The sequence below is a fragment of the Rhipicephalus sanguineus genome, chromosome 2 (genome assembly GCF_013339695.2).
Source record: "Rhipicephalus sanguineus isolate Rsan-2018 chromosome 2, BIME_Rsan_1.4, whole genome shotgun sequence".
Lineage (NCBI taxonomy): Eukaryota > Metazoa > Arthropoda > Arachnida > Ixodida > Ixodidae > Rhipicephalus > Rhipicephalus sanguineus.
This window is the reverse complement of record NC_051177.1, coordinates 125,807,875-125,827,754: the sequence shown is the minus strand read 5'-3', so window position 1 is coordinate 125,827,754 and position 19,880 is coordinate 125,807,875. Positions and strand designations below refer to the sequence as shown.

At 44.6% G+C, this 19,880-nt stretch overlaps 1 protein-coding gene across 2 annotated transcripts; it reads left to right on the top strand.

Moving 5' to 3' along the window:
• Positions 1-1,164: 1,164 nt before the first annotated feature.
• On the top strand, positions 1,165-16,586 carry LOC119383638 (alpha-tocopherol transfer protein-like). Of its 2 annotated transcripts, none has more exons than XM_037651906.2 (7): positions 1,165-1,454; positions 3,758-3,884; positions 4,583-4,834; positions 5,757-5,950; positions 6,745-6,855; positions 13,390-13,565; positions 15,922-16,586. In XM_037651906.2, exons 1-6 carry the CDS (start codon positions 1,452-1,454, stop codon positions 13,561-13,563), a joined length of 861 nt encoding a protein of 286 aa, XP_037507834.1. In that variant the 5' UTR covers positions 1,165-1,451; the 3' UTR covers positions 13,564-13,565; positions 15,922-16,586. The 2 variants fall into 2 exon arrangements, with proteins under 2 accessions (XP_037507834.1, XP_037507835.1); XM_037651907.2 differs by lacking the exon at positions 15,922-16,586 and adding an exon at positions 14,448-14,765.
• The last annotated feature ends 3,294 nt before the right edge of the window (positions 16,587-19,880 follow it).

The following is a 19,880-nucleotide window of genomic DNA, read 5'->3' as shown; positions in this document are numbered from 1 at the left end:
CTTATTATTTGAACCACTCGTGTTATTCCATACATGGCATGCATCGCCTCATTCATGACATGTCATATGATTCATGTCCTAACATGCTACTATAATAACAGCACGTTTGTCATGCGTACATAAATATTTCATGTCATTCATGTCGTGATATACTATCTAGAAGAGTTTGAATGCGAGCTCGTTGGTACGGATCCATCTTAAAAACAGTGCCCGTCCTAGTTTGCTGTTTCTTCTGTCCATGTTGATACTAGCGCTGTGTTTTTAAGATGATATACAACATGAAAATCATGTGATGGCCTGTTATTAATGTTTGTCGCAAACGCGCATTATGTTGTCTCATTCTAGTGCACAGCAAGACAATTAAACATTTACCATGCCAACACAATAGTATCTCCCATTTGTGTCAAGACGTACATTACATGCAAATCATGATATTCTTATAATGACATGCCATTTGTGTTGCTCACACATGCAAATCTTGGTAATATCAACAAACCGACCACAAGAGCGCCAAGACGTGGGCTGCTGAATCATGATGTACGTGACATGCCTGTCGTGATATTCTTGATATCACCTGCCACTCCTGTTCCTCATACGCTCAGGTAATGCTACGCTAACTTCAAATTAACGCACCGACCTCGAGAGCGCAAAGACGTGAGCGGCTAAATCATGATTACGTGTCATGATTTTCATGTTGTGACCCGTCGTTTATTTTGCTCATACCCTCGTGCAATGCTATGCAAAGTCTTGTATATACGAAGTACACAAAATGTCCACGAGAGCACAAAGACGCAGGCGGATAGGTCATGATTTACGTGACACGCGTGCCATGATTTTCATGTTACAACCCGTCGTTTATGTTCGTCATACGCTCATGTCATATACTATGCAAACTCGGGTAGATATCAAGTCAACGAAACGGCCACGAGAGCAGCACAGAGATTGCTAGATAAATACGCTGAAAGCGGCTTTGGTTCGCATGATATGCTTCGCGTGTAAAGCATCAACAGGGAGGGTTGCTTGACCTCACACGGCCTTCACACTCGTCGGCAACAGCGTCTCGCTGCGACGCTTTCGCGCATGCCTACGGCGATAGCTAGCAGTCCCGCCGATTCCGCTCTCCCTCACACGCACTCACTCACCCTTTACACGCATATTGAAGCTCCGCGGCGGCACGTAGCGCGTGTGACTCGAACCAGCTGGTAAAAAGCTGCTGCGTTTGCGATGTGACAGAGAGAAATTGTGGAAATGAAAAGGCTTCGTGCAGGGCACCGTGCGATTTCCACGCTTTAATTCCGGTTCATCCTACGAGTGCATAGTGTGGTGGTAGCTGGAAACAACACGTCGAACATTGTGCTTGCTGCCAATAGGTTCTCGGAGTTGGAGTTATCCGCACGCCACGGGGAGGCTGCGGTATCCGCCTTTGGCCCTCTGGTGATACGAGGCTGGCGATGGTAGGTCGTATTTTCGTTTTTGCGTTCCTCGCACACTGTTTTCATTGACAGGCGCCTTGACAGAACCAAGAAGAAAACTGATAGACGTATTCGGTTGAATCAGCTTCTATAGTACGCTGTTTCCTTAAAATGTATAGCCTGAAAGTGCTACTCAAGTCAATCTGCTATTCACAGTCGAGCGACGTAGTAAAATACGCAAGGAACTTTAACCTTGAATTTATTGCTTCAGAGAGCCGTTACAAGCTTTGACAAACCTGCAATACAGCAGGTACTTCTTCTCCTACTAATACCAACACTCACTCATTGAGTTAAGAGTAAGTAAGCGCGCTCACGACTGATTACGCCGATATGTGAACCAAAGCTGTAACAGCGCAACAAGTTTTAAAGATGTTCGTGACTATTAGAAATCACACTAATTGTTAAATCGGAATTCGTTGGCTGAGCTAAATGTTAGGTAAGCCGTGTTTCTGCTAACTCTACGCAGTGTGTGCAGGCGCTGCAACAGTATAAGATATCATGGTATGAAATGCATTAATTGCACAACTAACAGTTTCCTTGAAAGGTGTCATTCTAGGAGGTCTAATACACTAGAAGTGCTAGTAACCGAAAATGGTATACAGCGCAGTGCATTGGCACACAGTCGTTGCTGGAAAATTGAGGCGTGACTTGGTAAGCGCCGCACGGGTGCCCGTAAACATGTATTGAAGATATGTGTGCATTCGAGTAGAAGGAATATTAATCGAGGGGCATGTTTTCTGTTGCCAGACATAACCATGTGAAGGCAACACAGAGCGAAACCAGGCACACCGTTCAAGAAATAACTCATGCTTTGAGTAAGGTGTGGTAGCTTTAAGATAAAGCAAACTAAAAGTGGACGAAAGAAAAGCGACTTGCTGCCTGTAGAAATCGAACCCGCAACCTCTGCACCGCCCGTGAGGTGCACTACCAGCCGTCCACTTCTCGGGTATTTACGAGTGCCTAGCCGTGGGAGTGGTATACCAGCGGCACTCCTAGCCATGGCGGCGAACGCCTTTTATTTCATACACTCACACGCCATACAACGACGAAATTACCCGTGTAACTAGTGGTGCCTGCTGTATTATGGGGATATGGTTCGTGACCCTCGCAACGATGTAGTTTGAAGGGAACCGGGATGTTGGTTATATGAACATTTGACTGTGCTGCAGCGCCTCAATTAAAAAGTGCAATTAACTTCACTTACAATTTCTCGCCTTCACTATACATCGGTTAGATATTGTTGCGTCTCACCAAGAACATGCCCCTCGATCCATTCTATTGTGCGTGTGCGTGTGCGCGTACGTGTTCCACGCTAGCTCGTTTTTTTTTTTTTTTGCTTTTTCATTCTCTTTTTCGACCTGTGTGCCATAAAATTGCTTGAAACGACTAAGGCGGTCCAGAGCTTACACGCTCGGAACACTGTTACAGCAATAAAGATTTCATTCATTCATTCATTCATTCATTCATTCATTCATTCATTCATTCATTCATTCATTCATTCATTCATTCATTCGGTGCTGTTTTGTTCATACCTTAGCTGTAAATTGCATTCGGGTTTTGAGGTTTCTGGTTCAGCGTTTGCAACGACTATAAGCATGTATTTCATAGCATTCGTTTTCTTCCCTTTTCAGGTGAGGTATATACTGCATATCGTGGGCACTTGTTTTTGTATAAACGATCTGTAAGCTACTTTTACACCAAAAAGATAACATTGTCACTAGCATTCACAGTGCCAAGTTAAACTTGTGTAATGTAATTTTTTGTTTTAACGTGACCACTTCGTTTATATCTTCAAACAGTAGAATTTAGCCTTTACACATACAAAAACTTTTACGTGTGCCTGTTAAGCAGGCATAAAACGATACCATCTGTTTGGATTTCGTGTATCGTTACACGTAAATCGGTGACAATTACGAGCTAAAAGTTCCGTAAGGCATGATCTAAAAGATGACACCTTACAGAGAGCGGGTTAGTTGTCGTCGCTGAATTGTGTCCTGCAGGGGCGTAGCCAAGGGGGGGGAGGGGTTGGGGGGGTTCAAACCCCCCCCCCCCGAAATTTTTCAGTTTTGCTTGCGTATATATACACGCACACATACAAACGCACGCACGAGCATACATAAAGTATGGGACCCCCCCCCCCCCCCCGGAAAAAATTTCTGGCTACGCCTCTGGACTGTCCTGCACTTTTTTTTTTGCTTTAGAGTCAGTATCTTTATACAAGCAGTAAAGTATGTTAAGACTGGACCACGAATCTCAGCAGTTATTCCCTCTCCATTTGATCGCAGTCAACACTTGCAGCCGACGAAGCTAGTGGCCTAAAGCAAGATCTTGAGACCGTGGCAAGGCTTGAACTTGGAGAAACACCAGAAGTCAAACGAAGCTCGCTGACCCAGTTACGCCAACTTATTGAAGGTATACAGCAAGTATGGTGCATGAGTTTGTCTTTGCGTACGCCAATATGCCTCGAGATGCAGTGTAAAGTAAGTGCTACTGACGGCTAGCTCGTATGGCATTGCGCGCGCCAGTTTGTACACACAACCGATGTTCCACGACAGCCACAACCAACGGTAATGAATAACAAGAGTCGCAAAGTAGGCCAAAGGCGTAGGCAGAGCAGAGGCAGAGTTGGGGGGGGGGGGGGCAGTCTAACATATTAAATATGCAGTCGTGGTGGCTATCGAAAAAAATGGCCGGCCCATGATTGAGATATTTATGAAGATGCGAAAATGAAAAGTTTTATTTGTCTAAATTAGTTTGCTCACGTTAGCGACTTACGCAGTTCTGCTTTACTCGTATTAACCAGGTGCCAGTTATGCATAACCTGAAGTTAATTATTCCTTAGTCCAAATCACAGACAACGGTAACGCTGGGTTTTAATGTTCATAAGTTTTGCCAACATGCATGTTCCGCACTATAATCTGAAAGCTTGTAAGTTACTCTCGGGAATTTCTTTGGCAAAAACCAATATACATTTAGCACAGGAATCCCGCCGGAGTTCGTTGTTATTTTCTTAAAACTTGCGTGCCATATCATAAGCCCATCACGCAAGATTCGTAATTTACTTCCGTTGACAATAACAAAGCAGTGTGAATGGCATCTTTCTAATTCAGAAGATGACGGGCTTCGAGTTCCTCCAGATGATGACTTCCTCCTCATGTTTCTACGCATTCGGAAGTACAACGTGCCGGAAGCTTTGGAAAGGATACGAAGGTACTTCCGTGCCCGAAAGAACATGCCTGAATACTTTGAGGAGGTCACAACGTCCAGTGCCTTGTACGAGACAGTCTTCCGCGAACACAAGCTAATAATGTATGCCGATGAAAGAGACCCGCTGGGGAGAGTGGTATCGGTTACTAATTGTGGTAAGTGTCTTAAGATTTCATGCTTTCGTATACGCTTCTTTGTAAACTATCGTACGAAAGATGATGACTTGTGGTTCCATATACGAATGCCACGCCTGAACATCTTAACAATGGGCATCTAGTCATAGCGCGTATCCATTTCAATAGGCACTATGAAAGTACGCCTTCAATATTTTCTGTACAGGTGCAGTGTTCTTGTAACTTTTTCTACCTCTACACGTTCTCACGAGGAAACTAGCGATATAAGAGTAACTTTTGGAGTGCTAATGTCACTGCATGCCGTTGTTGATTGGTGCTTCCAGTGAAGTGATGCTCCTATCATGTCATATATAAAAGTAACTATTAGCAGTGCAACAGTTATACCAACAACGGAACGGAGTGGGGCGCGTGCCCAGTCAGACATGCAAACACGGCAAACATGTAAACACTGTTTATCATTGGGCACCGCACTCACAAGGCCCAGCAATCATATTCAAAGAACAAGCACGTGCCCATTACCGAGCACCAATGTTCAGCCAGGTAATCGCGCTCACAATGCAGAAGTTCGATTGGGATAGTGTTGAGGCACTCTTTCAATCGGTGTTCGAGATAGGACGGGAACAGTACTCGTCGCCACAATGTGACAATGTAAGGGTTATAGATCATATTTACTTTTTTTATTATTAGGATGTAATGATGCCATCCAACTTGAGCTAAATTCGTGCTATTAAACGTTTGAACACATTTTTTTTATTATTTCCGGAAACAAATACCATTAACCGTCATAATTTCTTGCGAGTGTTGACTCTCCTTATTGCTGCCTGTACTGCGCACAGATGGAACTATAAGTCCATCGGTTTTGCTGAAGACTAAGTAGGAGTTGCTTCACATCGAACACTGTATAAATGTGAAAATCGAGTGTACATACATTTATGGTTTGCAGGGGCATGGAGCTCTGACATTTGTTCCATTCCTGAGCTATTTCGCTGCGGTCTGTGGGCCATGGAGTGCAATCTTCTTGAAGAAGAGACGCAGATACGGGGATACGTTGCCGTGTTAGACCTCAAGGGCTTCGGCACCCATCATCTGATGCAGATGACGCCATGGTTCCTTGCGAGGCTCATTTCAATAACTCAGGCAAGTGTACATTTGGGTATATGATATGACAACAAAATTCTGCTGTTCGATTTTTTCAATAAATATTTTGTTTCTTTTTGCTCAGCTACTGTACAGCTTTCGAACGTTTGCGGCATGCTTGTCAAATCGTGATTTTGTTTGTCAATTTGTGAGCCTGCCGTATATGCCAAGCCACGTTCGTCACGTTATTTTTCATTATTGCGCTAGCAATTGTAACGGCACTCCAAGAGAAGTTTCGCCGTCGCCGTAATGTTCCGTATAAAGTCCAAGTGTGATTGAAACCCATCGTGACCCACCCGCCGCAATGCTCTAGTGGTTATGGTGCTTGAGTGCTGACCCGAAGATCGTGGGATCGAATCCATGGCCCCGGAGGCCACGTTTTGATGGAAGCGAACTGCTAGGGGCCCGTGTGCTTTTATTTAGGTGCACTTTAAAGAACCCCAAATGCTCGATATAGATGTAGTTTTATGAACACGTGAAAAGTGAAATAATTCGTTATATCGCGAACTTTGTTATATTAAAGTTCGTTTATCAAGGCTTGACTGTATATAATAAAGCAGTATCGCTTTTGCGATTTTAATGATTATGCACAGAACATAGCATTTGCTGACGCGGCACTGCAAACGCGGCGTCTAAGTTTATGCTACATCATTGTTCAAACGTATTATAACGTCCACAGACAGGAGCATTGGCTTTTTTTAATTAACGCAGGTTTTCTACGAGGGAGCGAGGGAATTCATGTTTCGAGGTCGTTATGCTGCTGATGATTCACAACAGGCAACTTCCTTTTTCAGGATTGCTTGCCGGTACGGCTGAAAGGCATCTATTTCCTAAACACGCCGGCTGTCTTTGAAGTGGTCTACGCCATTGCTAAACCGTTCCTGTCGGCAAAGCTGAAAAGCAGGGTAAGGTGAAAATAACGTTAAAGGGGTCATGAAGCACCCCTTGGGCTGATTGAAAAAACACATCCTGCGGAAAGCTGACACGGCTATGAACTGCTCTGCCAAATATTACAGTCGTGCGCGCCGCGTAATGGCCACAAGCGGAGCGCGAAGTTGCCGTTTCCCCAGGCACCCTCTTTTCAAACAGAGGCCGGTTCTCACTCTCGTCGGTGGGCGGGGCGTCTGTCCGCTGTACGTCGCAGAGACATAGCACGCTTATTGGCCGATAGCCGACGTAAATCGAGAGCGGCGTTCGGATCAGATGCGCTTTTTGCCGCGGGGTGCCGTCACTTGCCGGCGCCCTCCTCAGTACACGGTAGCCGCACTCGCGCAAGCGAATCACAGCGGGAGAGCGATCGCGTTTCATGACGCGCGCTGGCCTAACTTCTTTCCCCCATGCCATCCCTCCCTGTCTAGCTTCCAGTGCGCTCGTCGGCACGAGAAAAGAGAGAAAGCGCTGGGAGCGTGCGCCAAACCCCCGTAACTCCGCTGATTCTTGACGGATTCGAGAAATTTTTGCGGCAATCGATTCGGGAGGCAGTACACTCCGATACTGAGGCCATTAGATCATTACTTGCAAAAGTGGTTCATGACCCCTTTAAAGTTGATGGTTCCTTCCTTCCTTTCTTCCTTCCTTTCTTCTCTCTCTCTCTCTCTCTTTGTTTCTTTCGTTCGTTCTTTGCTATAGAGAAATGTTTCTTATTGGTTGGTTGGTTTATATACCATACAAGGCTGACGCAAAGCACGCAGCACTTCGGACACTCATCTTCGTGCCTTAATAGTAAGCAGGCGTATGTTGAAAATTGCACGACATACTCCAGCCTCACAAACACCAATACACCCACCGCCCAATGTAAAGAACTGAGCGATACCGCGAGAAACTTCCGGAACAAGTAGGGACGTAGCCAGGATTGTCTAAAGGCAAGGGTGACTTACCTCTCCGTACTTATGTGCATATATATATATATATATATATATATATATATATATATATATATATATATATATATATATATATATATATATCCCTTCTTCGGGGGATATCCCCGAAGAAAGGAGGGCCCCTTCCGAAACTGTTGGGAAATAAGCATATATATATATATATATATATATATATATTACGCCAATACGAACAGGCTCACTTGAGAGAAAGCTGCTCACATTGAGCGCGCACGATGGAGACATCTGAGGCAAGATATCGCTTATCATAGATCGCAAGACAGGCGTCCGTCTCGCAGTGGGTATAACGCAGGGGAGATATTCCCGATGTATCCTCCTAGTGGACATATTCACTACAGGGGAGCGCATTCAGTTACTTGAAAAGGCGGTGAGCAGTGACGTCACGGCGCTCTTGACAACGTCTACGCACGGTCAGTGCTGGGCAGTATCGTAGATACATGTATCTTAGATACTATCTTAGATACTCTATGGGCATCTTGTATCGGTATCGCGATACGTCTCGAAAGACTAGTATCTGTATCGGTATTTCCGATACATTCGATAATGTATCGTGTATCTTAAGATACAAAATACTTTTATCGCAACACAACAGTGCGAAACAATAATCGCTGGCCAAGCTCCGCTTCTCAATCTGGTACTGGTACCACTAAGCCGTCTGAATAAGTCTAAAGGCAGTGTCGTTATTTTATTTTTACGCCAGAGTCATCCAGTGAGGGTAGAACATAAAGAAAAAAAGCACGCGGACGTCTACTCCCAACCCACGTACCTTTCGTTTTCTCGATTTCTTTTCTATTTATAAATACAAGATTTATAGCGCGGAACTTCTACACAGGGGACAGAGAAACAGGACAAGCACAAGCGCTTGTGCTTGTCGTGTTTCTCTGTCCCCTGTGTAGAAATTCCGCGCTATAAATCTTGTAATTATAGATTACCAACTAGCCCGAAACAACGCCTTGCTGAGTTGCTGAGTTGCGCCAGTGCCGCGACACTTGCTCTTAGCCACTGTCCTGCGCCGCGTACTCCACTGGTGCGGCGTCTATCGCGCAAATTCTGATGCTGTTCCAGTGTCGTTATTAGATAGTTATAGTTTAGCGTTAGCGTGATAGCAGGGGTTAAGGGAATAGCGTTACCGTGCCGCAAACGTTAGTTGCGGAAAGAGTGTTTTAGTTCAGCGGGATAGCGTTTACGTGCCCAAGCCGGGACGGTGGCGCCACCTAGCGAAGGCTGAATGCATTAAAAAAAAGTGAAAAGAACAAAACCGAGAATGCTCGCCTGTGTCCCCGCACGCAGCAATATTACTCCTCTTTTTAGTCAAAATAAAAGTAAATAAATATGAACTAAGCACCAAAAGCGAAAATTTTCATGTTGCAGACTTGTTTACACCGATCTTCTAGATAGGCCTAGGGACGTACGAAATGGGAAGCGATCTCAAAAACTACGCCAAGTTATCCGCAATACCATGTCGTCGAAGCTACCTGAAGGCAAGCGAAGCCATTTCGCACAGTCGTTTGCTACGAAAGAACTGGATCCGTCCACATCAACGCTAAATTCAGTTCGAAGCGGGCGTCCAAAACCGCCGCCATGTTTTACGTGCACTACGTTAACCACGCAAACACGCTAACGCTAAATCTGAAAAATAGCGTGCGTACGGTAAACGCTACGGGTCGTTTACGGTAATGCGCATGCGCACTTCGATCCCGCTATTCCGGTAAGCCCGCTATTCCGTTAAACCCGCTAAACTATAACTGTCTATTGAAGATTATCTTGCGTCTTGCTCGGTAACGAAATGTGATGCGTGCAAGATTGGGGTTGCTTTGCGTCGCGTGGATTTTACGTATCAGCGATTTGAAGGATCTCGTGGATGTAAGTCTCACTTGCATGCAATGAATTAACTTATATGCAAATAAGATTCTAACAACTTTAGCACCACTGGTACTGATGCTAGACCTAATAGAGGAAGCGTTTACCTAACAGAAAATATCTTTGCGTACCGTATTTTTCACTTCCATCTACATTTATTCAAAGAATTTATGAAATCATAATTTGATTATTAGCACATGTGCTTTCTTAGCTGTCATTTTGCATCACGTACATTACCTAGGTATCTGCACTGTTTTTCCGGTCTGGTCACTGCAGTATGTCTCTTGTAACGGGCTCCCAAAGTAAAATTTCTGCTCTATTCTTCTTTTGCTTTATTTGTAATACCGTTTACACATTTACACGCTGCTAAGGCGATTTTGAAAACAAACATATTATTATGTGAGCGTGCCTTGAGTATACAGTACAAAATATTCTGCTTACCGCTTAGGAAAGTAGCGAAATTGAGTTTGCATTATAATAATGGAAATCATTAGGAGCCATCTGAAACATGTTAGGAAGGGGATTCGAGAAACGTTGTTTTACTGAATGCTCCGTTTTACTCATGAGCGTCCCAACGAGCTGTTTCAGGGAGTTTTCCATAGGCACTGAATTTTCTATTGTCTCAACAGGTAAGTTGACGATATACTTCAGGGCTATTAAGGTCGTCGTCTGTATTACGTTTCTATACTCATTCAATGTGAATGTTTGATACGCAACCACCTCTCTATTTTACTTATATTTGTTTTCCTGTTTTAGGTCTTCTTAAATATTTTTCGTATTACTAATCGCTACGTAATGTGAGCTATAAGCGGCAACAGCGCGAATAGCGGCGGTGTCCTGCGACGCTTTGTGCAACTATACAATACGTCTGAGACATTTCTGTGCTGCACATGTTCTTTCGTTGAAGAAAAATTGCTAAAGGATTGCACGTTAGTGAGTATATCAACAAAGAATCCCTTAAGGCAGCAGCTAAGTAGAACATGGAATTTCATTCCAGTTTTACGTCATCTACGTATACACCAGGGGTCTCAAACTCAGCTTATAGCCGGCGGGTCGCAGTGCGCGAACTTTAGCTCCAATGGCCGGGACAGTGATAATGGTGGGGTCGGAGAGAATTTGAACAAAATGACGTTGCCATTTGAAAGGAATACTTTCCTATATCTCATATATAGGTCATTTCTGAAGAGGATTTGGAGTCAGGATTCGAGAAAAATCGATACCGATGTACACAACGAGTGAAATCTGGATGCGGATTGAAATATAGAGTTTTTGTTCTACGGTTATGTTTCAGCACATGGTGACCACATGTTCCTCACGAAAGAAATGCTTGAGACCAGTCATGTCTGTGTAGCTCACGAACATACTTATTTAGAAAATGAAAACAAATGGGACACAGACGGTCATGTGTGCCGGCCGGGCCTCTAGCGAACGGTCTCAATCCCCGTATACATCATGCTTTCCCTGCCCCCCTCCTACCCCCCCCCCCCCCCCCCCCCCCAAAAAAAAGGTCGCTACTAGGGTTGTTGCTGATGTACGGTATTGTGCAAGCTGTCCTTTACGGAAAAGGTAAAAGTCCACAGCGGTATTTGCGCCGTCGTGCGAATGCTTCTTATTGACGTTATTGTGATAATATGGCAACCCGCTAGCTGGTCGGCATGCTGAGTAGCGACTCCCATCAATTCCAAAAATGACAAGCAAGAACCGCTTTCAGCGAAGTGTATAAAGAGTTGTCCTGTGAAGAAGCTAAAACAAGCCCCAATAAGTTGATTTGGAAGGAAACTAATGTACTTTGAGCAAGAAGGGCAAAACTTTTGAGATACTAACAGACATTTCATTCAAGTGAAACAAAATACGTCACAGTTAAGAAATTTTCAAGCAGACATTTTCGTGTATAGGCGTTTGCTGCTACAATATATGGATCTATAACAACAAATTTGAGAATGTATCGAAGTATCTTAAGATACAATTGCCAAGTATCGTATCGGATACAATTATTGCGGCAGTATCTTGTATCTGTATTTCCGATACTTCTTGCCTGGGTATCTTGTATCGTATCGCGATACAATTTCAAAGTATCTTTGCCCCAGCCATGGACGCACCGAACCCAGCGTAAAGAGAAAGAAAGTGGATAAAATGTACAGTAACAGGACACTTAAACAAACTTGACAAGTCTGAACTTGCGTATGAACGTGTTTAGATGTTTGCGAACGACGCAGGGAATGTGTACCGACCTACCAGGTGCGTCAGGCGGGCGGCCGCGTTAAACCTAATTCAAGGGCTTACGTGATTATAGTTTATGCACGGCCTCCGAGATGTGCGTCCAAAAGCGGATCTCTGGGGGCAGCATTCGTTGCGGTTGAGCGCATTTCGTGCTTCTCATTTGTGTCGAGAGTTGTGAAAACTTCGTGACGTTAAAATGACGTAGCGGAAGAAGGACCGGAAACAGGGGGCGCGCTGCTCGCCGAGCTCCAGCCAGTCAGTGTAGGCGGAAGTGGATATATGGAGTCCACAAGGTGGATACATCCAGACTCGCGCCCCTGGACTGATGATGCTGGTTCATCCAGTAGTGCTGATATATGCGCACGTCGCTAAGCGCACCTGACCGGATATATGCGCACCTGGCTACAAGTGGTGCTGGTTAACACTCCAAGAGATTACACGTACAGAATTACCCAACGCAGTGGACGGGAAAGCGCCTTCCGTCGTAGCTCAAATCTTAAGGTTGTGGGTTCGGATCCGACCGACGGAAAGGGTGTCTTTTTTTTTCGTCCACTTTAATTGATTTCAATTTACATCCTAATTACTACACTACAGTTAAAGACATTTAGTGTATCTTATGCTTTCCTCGACGTAATTGTCCGTTGGCTGTTTCATTAAAGTGTATCATTTATATAACGCACAGTAACCATAATGGTTGTCATCAGCGATACCGAATCATTTGTGCAATAAACGATGATACGATCACATTTTAACCCCTCTCAGCCATTTTACAGTCATTTTAGAACAAGCTTACTCCGTGCACCATATAAGAAGGTAATAAGTGAACGAAACTACGCAAACACCAACACAACAGAGGAGTACCAAGCAACACAAACGATATCTGATCGAATTCTGTTGTGTAATGATTTGAGGATAGGATATACGCTCATTTCTTTAACCGCAGCGTCACTGGGGGCAGGGAAAAGGGAAGTGAGACGAGAAAGCGGAAAGTAGATGCCACTTTTTCGAGAAATGAGTACCCAAAACACAGAGCGCAAGGCCGGGGTACCTCTCTCCCCGTAAAAAAAAGAAAGAAAAAAAGAAAAACCGGTGGGTACCTCGCGGCTCGGGGAATCGAACACAGCGCCTCCCTCACTGGAGGCGGATGCTTAACCATGTGACCCCTGCTGCGGTCTCTTCCCATCTGTACTTTGTTTCATCTTTACCAATTCACTAGCTGTCGTTCTTACTCGATTCTAATCTTATACATTTTCAAAGTTTTTGTGTAGGAAAACTGTAAAGAGCTTCATGCATTTCCAATTCGAACACCGTCCACCACTCAATCAGCTCAGCTCATGTGAACTTGCGCGAGCTTTAAAGAATAGAGTTAAAGAAAAGGCCGACATGCCATACGGCAGCGAAAAGCAATGATTTTTTTTTTCATTCAAAGGAACCTTGCTTTTCAACTGTCTATTTCAGATTCACTTCATCGGCAGTGACTTATCTCCACTCTGCGGAGTCATCCCTTCTGAATTGATACCTGAGGAGTTTGGCGGAACAAGGAATGCCTTCGACAACGCAATACAAGAGAGGCTTTACAAGGAGAAGGAGGGTCACTTTGATAGGCTACGTCAGTGCGGTTACCAAACATAACGGTAAGTTCTTAATCTGGGCATAACATAGTAAAAGTTCGTTAATTCGGATTTCACGGGACCGGGAAAATGTCCGAAGTAGCCAAATTCCGAATTATCGAGAGTATCAAGGAAACTATAAAGGAATGTCAATTACATCAACGCACTTGCATCGTCTCGATGAATAGGTAAATGCAGTACTTACTTTGCATAAACGCAGTTTGAAAGCCGCACTTTTCTTCATTCGCAACTTCATTCACAATGCGAAAGCGGCTAAACACCCGCGCGTCTTAATTAACCCGAAACGTGCTCTAATCCCCTCCCTTATTACACCACCAACGCCACCACTCGAAGGTGACGATAACCTTTTCGCCGGTACATTGGTCGGCGACTGATCTTTCGTCTATCAGCATGAGAGTTCTGTGCCAGCATGCGGACCGCTGCTGATGCTTTTCTTCTTCAACAGCTTCCACCTTGTTTGAGTTTTATGACATTGAGCGCGCATTGCCCAAAGTCAAAACGACGCTACTGTGGGACGTATCCGCCTTTTTGAAGGCCCGCGGCTGTTTGTTTGTCCGCTAACGCCGCTTGCGCTCCTTCGCGTCGCACATTTTCGGCACTTCTCGCTCGGCGCGCTCCGAGCGTTGTCCAAATTAACCGGCTTGCGGCCAAACATGACCGAATTAACGCGAGTTTGATGCCGTTACACCATGCGTATGCTTACCGGGGTCAGAGAACACATCCGGATTATCCAATTTCTCGAATTAACGAAGGCCGAATTAACGAGTTTTTTACTGTACTTTGAAGTCTTCCGGTTCTTTATGTTATTCAATGCCATCTTCCGTCCTCGTAAATAACACCATTTCCCTTTCACACCCATACACCTTACCCTACTCTGAACTGCAGGTCAGAACTTTGATTCAGGCCGACCTCCCAGCCTTTCCGTCATAATAGATGTACTTCTGTCTATTGTGATTGGCTGCCGGAATTGCTGGGTCATTACTTGAAACGAATTCTTCCCACCGCGTGGACTGACTGCGCTAAGAAGAAATCCAAGGCATCAGCTTAAATGGACACTGAAGCGAAACACTAAATCCATCTAGACTGATAAATTGTTATTTCATAACTCTATTATGGCTGACTTCGTTATGAGGTATATTATTAGAAGAAAAAATAAAGGTAAAAGATTCATTGTTGAATTTTGCGCCCAACTTAGATGCTCCTGAATGTCAGCGTGAGGTTACGGTCTTGAATGTCCTTTTTTTCGCGCATTTTGGTCATATATTAGCTCAGTGAAATTTCCCTAAAATACTGATTCCCACACAGAACAATGTAATCAGTTTTCACCTATACAGATCATGTAGGCCATAATAGACGTCGTCATAAGTATGACGTCAGGGCGTGTTGTGCTAGAACCGCAATTACGGCGTCGGCCATCTGTATATTGTTTATGCGCATTTTCTCGCTTACCAAACGCCTTCTCGAGCTTAGAATGGTTTTGTATTGTGAAAGGCTAATTCACTGATACTAGAACTTTTTCGTTGTTGTTGTTGTTGTTGTTGTTGTTGTTGTTGTTGTTGTTGTTGTTGTTGTTGTCGTCGTCGTCGTTTAGTGTCCCTTTAGAATTCAGTGGCAGTATCGCTCGTACGCCTCCGAAATGTTAACTATATACACAGCAGACTACACCGCGGTCGTTAAGGCTGAAGCCGCAAATTTCGCAAACACATTAATTCAGCTCTCAACTTAGAGATAGCAGCCGGCTTTCTCAACATGCCGTATGGATGGTTAGATGGATGAATAAACTTTATTTTGGTCCCTCGGAACGCGCCCTAGCACCTTGCGGGCCGCTCCCACGTCGGAACAGAAAGACCAAGTCTCTCTGCTGCGTCGCGGGCCCGTTGGACTGCTCACAGCTGCTCTACGGGCCCGGAGCTGCAATAGCAGCCTCCCATTTTGACGGCGTGATGACTTCGCCGCCGCGTAACGCGGGGCACCGCCCAGAGCATATATGTTCTAGATTCGCTATATCCGCGCATAATGAACATGCATTAGTTGGCTGTATTTCTGGATAAATCTTGTGCAACAGCGCGGGGTTAGGGTACGCCCCGACCTGAAGTAGCCTGAGTGTCGAAGCCCGTGGTCTGCTTAATTTTCTGTGCGGTGTATACCACTTTTTTACTTGAGTATTCACAATACGCACAGCGTCGTCTTTGTCAGCTGCAGCGTTGTTCGCTGTACCTTCCTGTGTACATACACAAACATGAGTGATGCACATATGAAGTGTGACCGCTGAGTGGTTTGTATAACTGATTTCAAACGTGCCGGCGCGTACGCTATATAAACATGGCAGTGTAAGTTTTTGTTTTTCATCGCCATATAGGTGGACCTGAGGACGACGATATGGCCCGACTGCAGCGTTCGCAGAGGACAGATATAAGTGTTTCTATCTGCACTTACAAAGGCGTGACTGAGTGGACGAACGCCTGACTGCAGCTGCCGCACGTGAAAGGCTATCCTAATTGGGGTCGCTCAACATGTGCTAAGTACGCACGAACGACAACTCTCGCTGCTATTTATGAGCAATGCGAGGTTCATTATACGTGGCTCTCATTGATTTTCAAGCGCACAAGCCGGGAAGATATAAAGAAGTAATACAGTTCAGCAGGTGACTCGTAATTTAATGTGGCGTACGGAACGTTCGAATATCATTGTGGGCGCTTTGCCATCGAAAGCTATCTGTATTACTGTTCCCAATCTTTCCGCTTGGTCTTCGAAGAAACCGTGGGGTCCTGTATCTGAAAGGTGGGTCGTACTCTGCGAAGACGCGTACTAAGCAAACCGCCGAGAAAGCAACACGATCCTTGGCCAATCCCACTGAGTGGGTGTGAGCCAGCAGGATAGGATCTACATCTACATCTACGAAGTCAAGGACTTATTCGTGAAAGCACGCGTTTGGAAGAGAACGATCATTGTGCGAAATTACGCTAAGTTGAGACGATGAACGAAGAGGAATTTGGTGCCGCGTGACTGTCTAATACGTGGCTCAGGGGTGGCCGTCATGGCCGTGACTGCGAAGATTCGTGGACCGTACCGACTGACTTGTTAATGTTCTTATTTTCAGAATTTGGTAAGGTGAATGGTTTGGCAGACGGAAAGATCCAGTTCCGAGGTTTACAACGCAAGAGACCAGCATACCCCAGTCACACCGGCAAATTTAGTGTCATTTTGAGCGAGTGCATTTACGCCATCAGAATGTAACTTTGGGGGCGCGCTGCTACACGAGAAAGGGAAGTGTACTTTGTAATGGTGGTAATGGCGATGGGTACTTAAGTAGTACAACGGGTATTCGTTATTTCAGGCAATGGTTCTCAAGTAATAATGTGTTACAGTATAAGCAGCCCTTAAAATAAACTGTACGTACAAATGCGGTGGCGAAGGCCATTGCACGGAGCGTGCTGGACATGCCCCTGGCGGTCGTGGCTGTAAACTGCCTGAGAGCGAGCATAGCAGAGTAATTTTTTGCGGTACAGTATGTTTTATTCCATAAGAATACTGCTAATAACGAAAACGATAGTTTAAAAATCCCGTGAACTCGGCTTCGGATAATATCTTATTCTCGAGCCACTGCTCGAGGCTAGATACTCCGTCGCAACGAGGCGAGTTTGGCGAACGCGCTCGCCGGCAAGTGCACTTTTGCAGCGAGTCCGTGTGGCAGCGTGCGAGTGATACTAGCGGCAAAGTGCACTCCCGCAGTGCACTACTTGCCCCATGTGACAGGGAACTCACCATTCACAAGTCCGTAGATCAGCACGTTCATCGACTGTCAGCAGCGTTGGATGAGGTCAACGCGGTGAGCACATGCCGAGATTATCTCATGTGCAGATAGAAGATAATAAGTACGAGTGTCGGCTACATAAGGGAGCGCCTCAGCGACTTTTCTTGCATTTCCAGGAAGAACCAATAACTTTAATAAAACCACTGGATGTCCCGTAAGCGTGACCGTATGAAGAATGCCGATAGTTTAAACTTTAAACCATCGGCCTTCTTCCCTTGAAGTAACATTTGGTGCATCTCCCACTGGAAACCAGGAATATAGGCCTATACCGCCGTTTGATGATGCGCAAGTTGTATATCACGTTGCCTGTTTGCTTGACGCTGAAATATTTATATATATATATATATATATATATATATATATATATATATATATATATATATATATATATATATATATATATGTGTGTGTGTGTTTGATTGATTGATTGATTGATTGATTGATTGATTGATCATGGCAAACGGCAATATACGAATTAAGAGTTTCGTGGCCGATTTGGCCTATGTATTCTGTGCGAGCGATCGAGTCATTGCAAAATACACTTGCAGCCCTTCGCGGTGATTCATTCAAGTTTACACAAACTTTCGATGTCACAATGCTTTATTTACCGCGAAAAAAAAATTATATATTCGACCATTCAGGTCCCGCGTCTCAACAAAACAATTAGGTCATTTTTTTTTCCACATCGGCGATAATGTGACGTGCAGAAGAAACAAAATCAAAACACGCCTTCCTCGGGTACGACGGGATGCCGTGAGAATCGGACGCCTCTAGAGCCTCGACGGCGACCTTCCGTAACCATGAGGCCATCGCCCACTGGAAGAAAATTAATACAGTTAGGACAATAACTTGGAAGGCACAAGGCTTGATGCAATTAACAATAAGGTCTACAGCAACAGTATGTAACAGCTAATGCGTATGCACTCCTTGGCTAGGTCTCTAATAAAAAGGGTACGCGTGTGCGTCACAGAATTCAAACTCATTCCGCGCAGCAAGAGAGTATAGACCACGAAAGCTGCCGCAATCAGTAATTATATCCTACAGATACAGTAGATGCGAAAACAAAGGACAGTTGACGCTACAACTAAGCATGCGATGCTACGGACGCAAATAACTAACCGTACCATACAGACCGCAAGACAAAGAAAATGGGACGGCAGAGCTGCCGCATCAAGTACAAGATTATTTAGAAACAGCGCATTATCAGTCCTTAAAGTTACGCCAAATACCCTTAGGATTGACCTTTGGAAACTTTTTTTCCCAAAAACGATTTGCGAATGGAATATGTTACCAGCCGATTTGGTTGGCCGCAAGACTACGATTCACTCTGTGAAGGTTTGTGCCCCTTGCGGTAATGCCCAAAAAGGCGCTGCGGGTAATATACCAAATAAAAAATAAACGAAACCGTAACATACAGTATATGCAAAAAGAAAGTAGGTCACTACAGTTGCTGCGACAGGTACCCATAACATGCACGCTACTGATGGTCAGATGATCGCTAACGTAGTGATGGTCAGGTGATCCCTAATGTCCGTTTAGCTAAATGACAGGGAGGCTGGTATTGGCTAAGTAACGGTTAACGTCTGCTACTCTTAGTTAAACGATTGTCGTTAGCTATTACCACAGATAATGAAGCTAAGGAAAGCAAGCGGGGGGGGGGGGGGGGGTACTGGTTTTAAGCTGAAGCGTAGTTATTATGATATAGTTGGAAAGTGAAGTAAAGCGGACGAAAAAACGACTCGCCGCCAGCGGGTACCCAACTTGCAACCTTCTTGAAAATTGTACTTTCACTTTAATTTATCAAAATCTGGAGAACGGGGTTAGTTTTTTGCTAATTTGTTTCATTTTAGCGAAGCCGTCAGAAAAAAAAGGGGGGAGGGTGAAATCTAGAGTAATCTGCACTCTACAACAGAAGAGCTTGCCCGCAGCTGTCCCAGCTTTACAAAAGACGCTGCATAGTAAGCGCCAAGATTGCATCCTCCAATATTACTGACATCAGGACAGGCGGTAGTAATGTGCACGGAGCGATGAAAGCTACTGGTCTATTGTAGAACATAGTGCCAACTTCCACCGCCGCTACAGTGCATGTACTCACAGCTGACGTCCAACGTGGACTCGGAACAATAAGTACGAAAACGATAACAAAAATAACGCCAAAAAAGTTGTTTTCTATTGAGTTACGCATGCGTAAGTCAATTGCATTTACGCGTCACAATTATCAAGTTTCAAAGCAAAAACTTGAGAATATGATGCATACGTTCTGTTGCTAGCTTTTCTCCGATTTATTAATGTTCGACGTTGTAAGCGTCCCCGCGCGAAAACTGTTATGGAAGTCCCCTTAACTTGACCACTAAGCTAGCAACAGAAAATCTCACCCATGTCTGGATAGCTTCTGAAGGACAGTATTTAATGCGGAAAGTTAAATTAGGTGGAACTTCGAATAACACATTTTCCAGAACGTAAAAAAAAGAAAAGATGGAGCAGGAAACGAGAAAGCTTACTCC

What these genes read in the sequence shown, in the direction of transcription:
- LOC119383638 (XM_037651906.2), top strand. An exon ending in GGTATCGGTTACTAATTGTG is followed by an intron (nt 4,835 to 5,756) that starts GTAAGTGTCTTA and finishes TATGGTTTGCAG; the next exon opens with GGGCATGGAGCTCTGACATT. An exon ending in GGCTCATTTCAATAACTCAG is followed by an intron (nt 5,951 to 6,744) that starts GCAAGTGTACAT and finishes TTCCTTTTTCAG; the next exon opens with GATTGCTTGCCGGTACGGCT.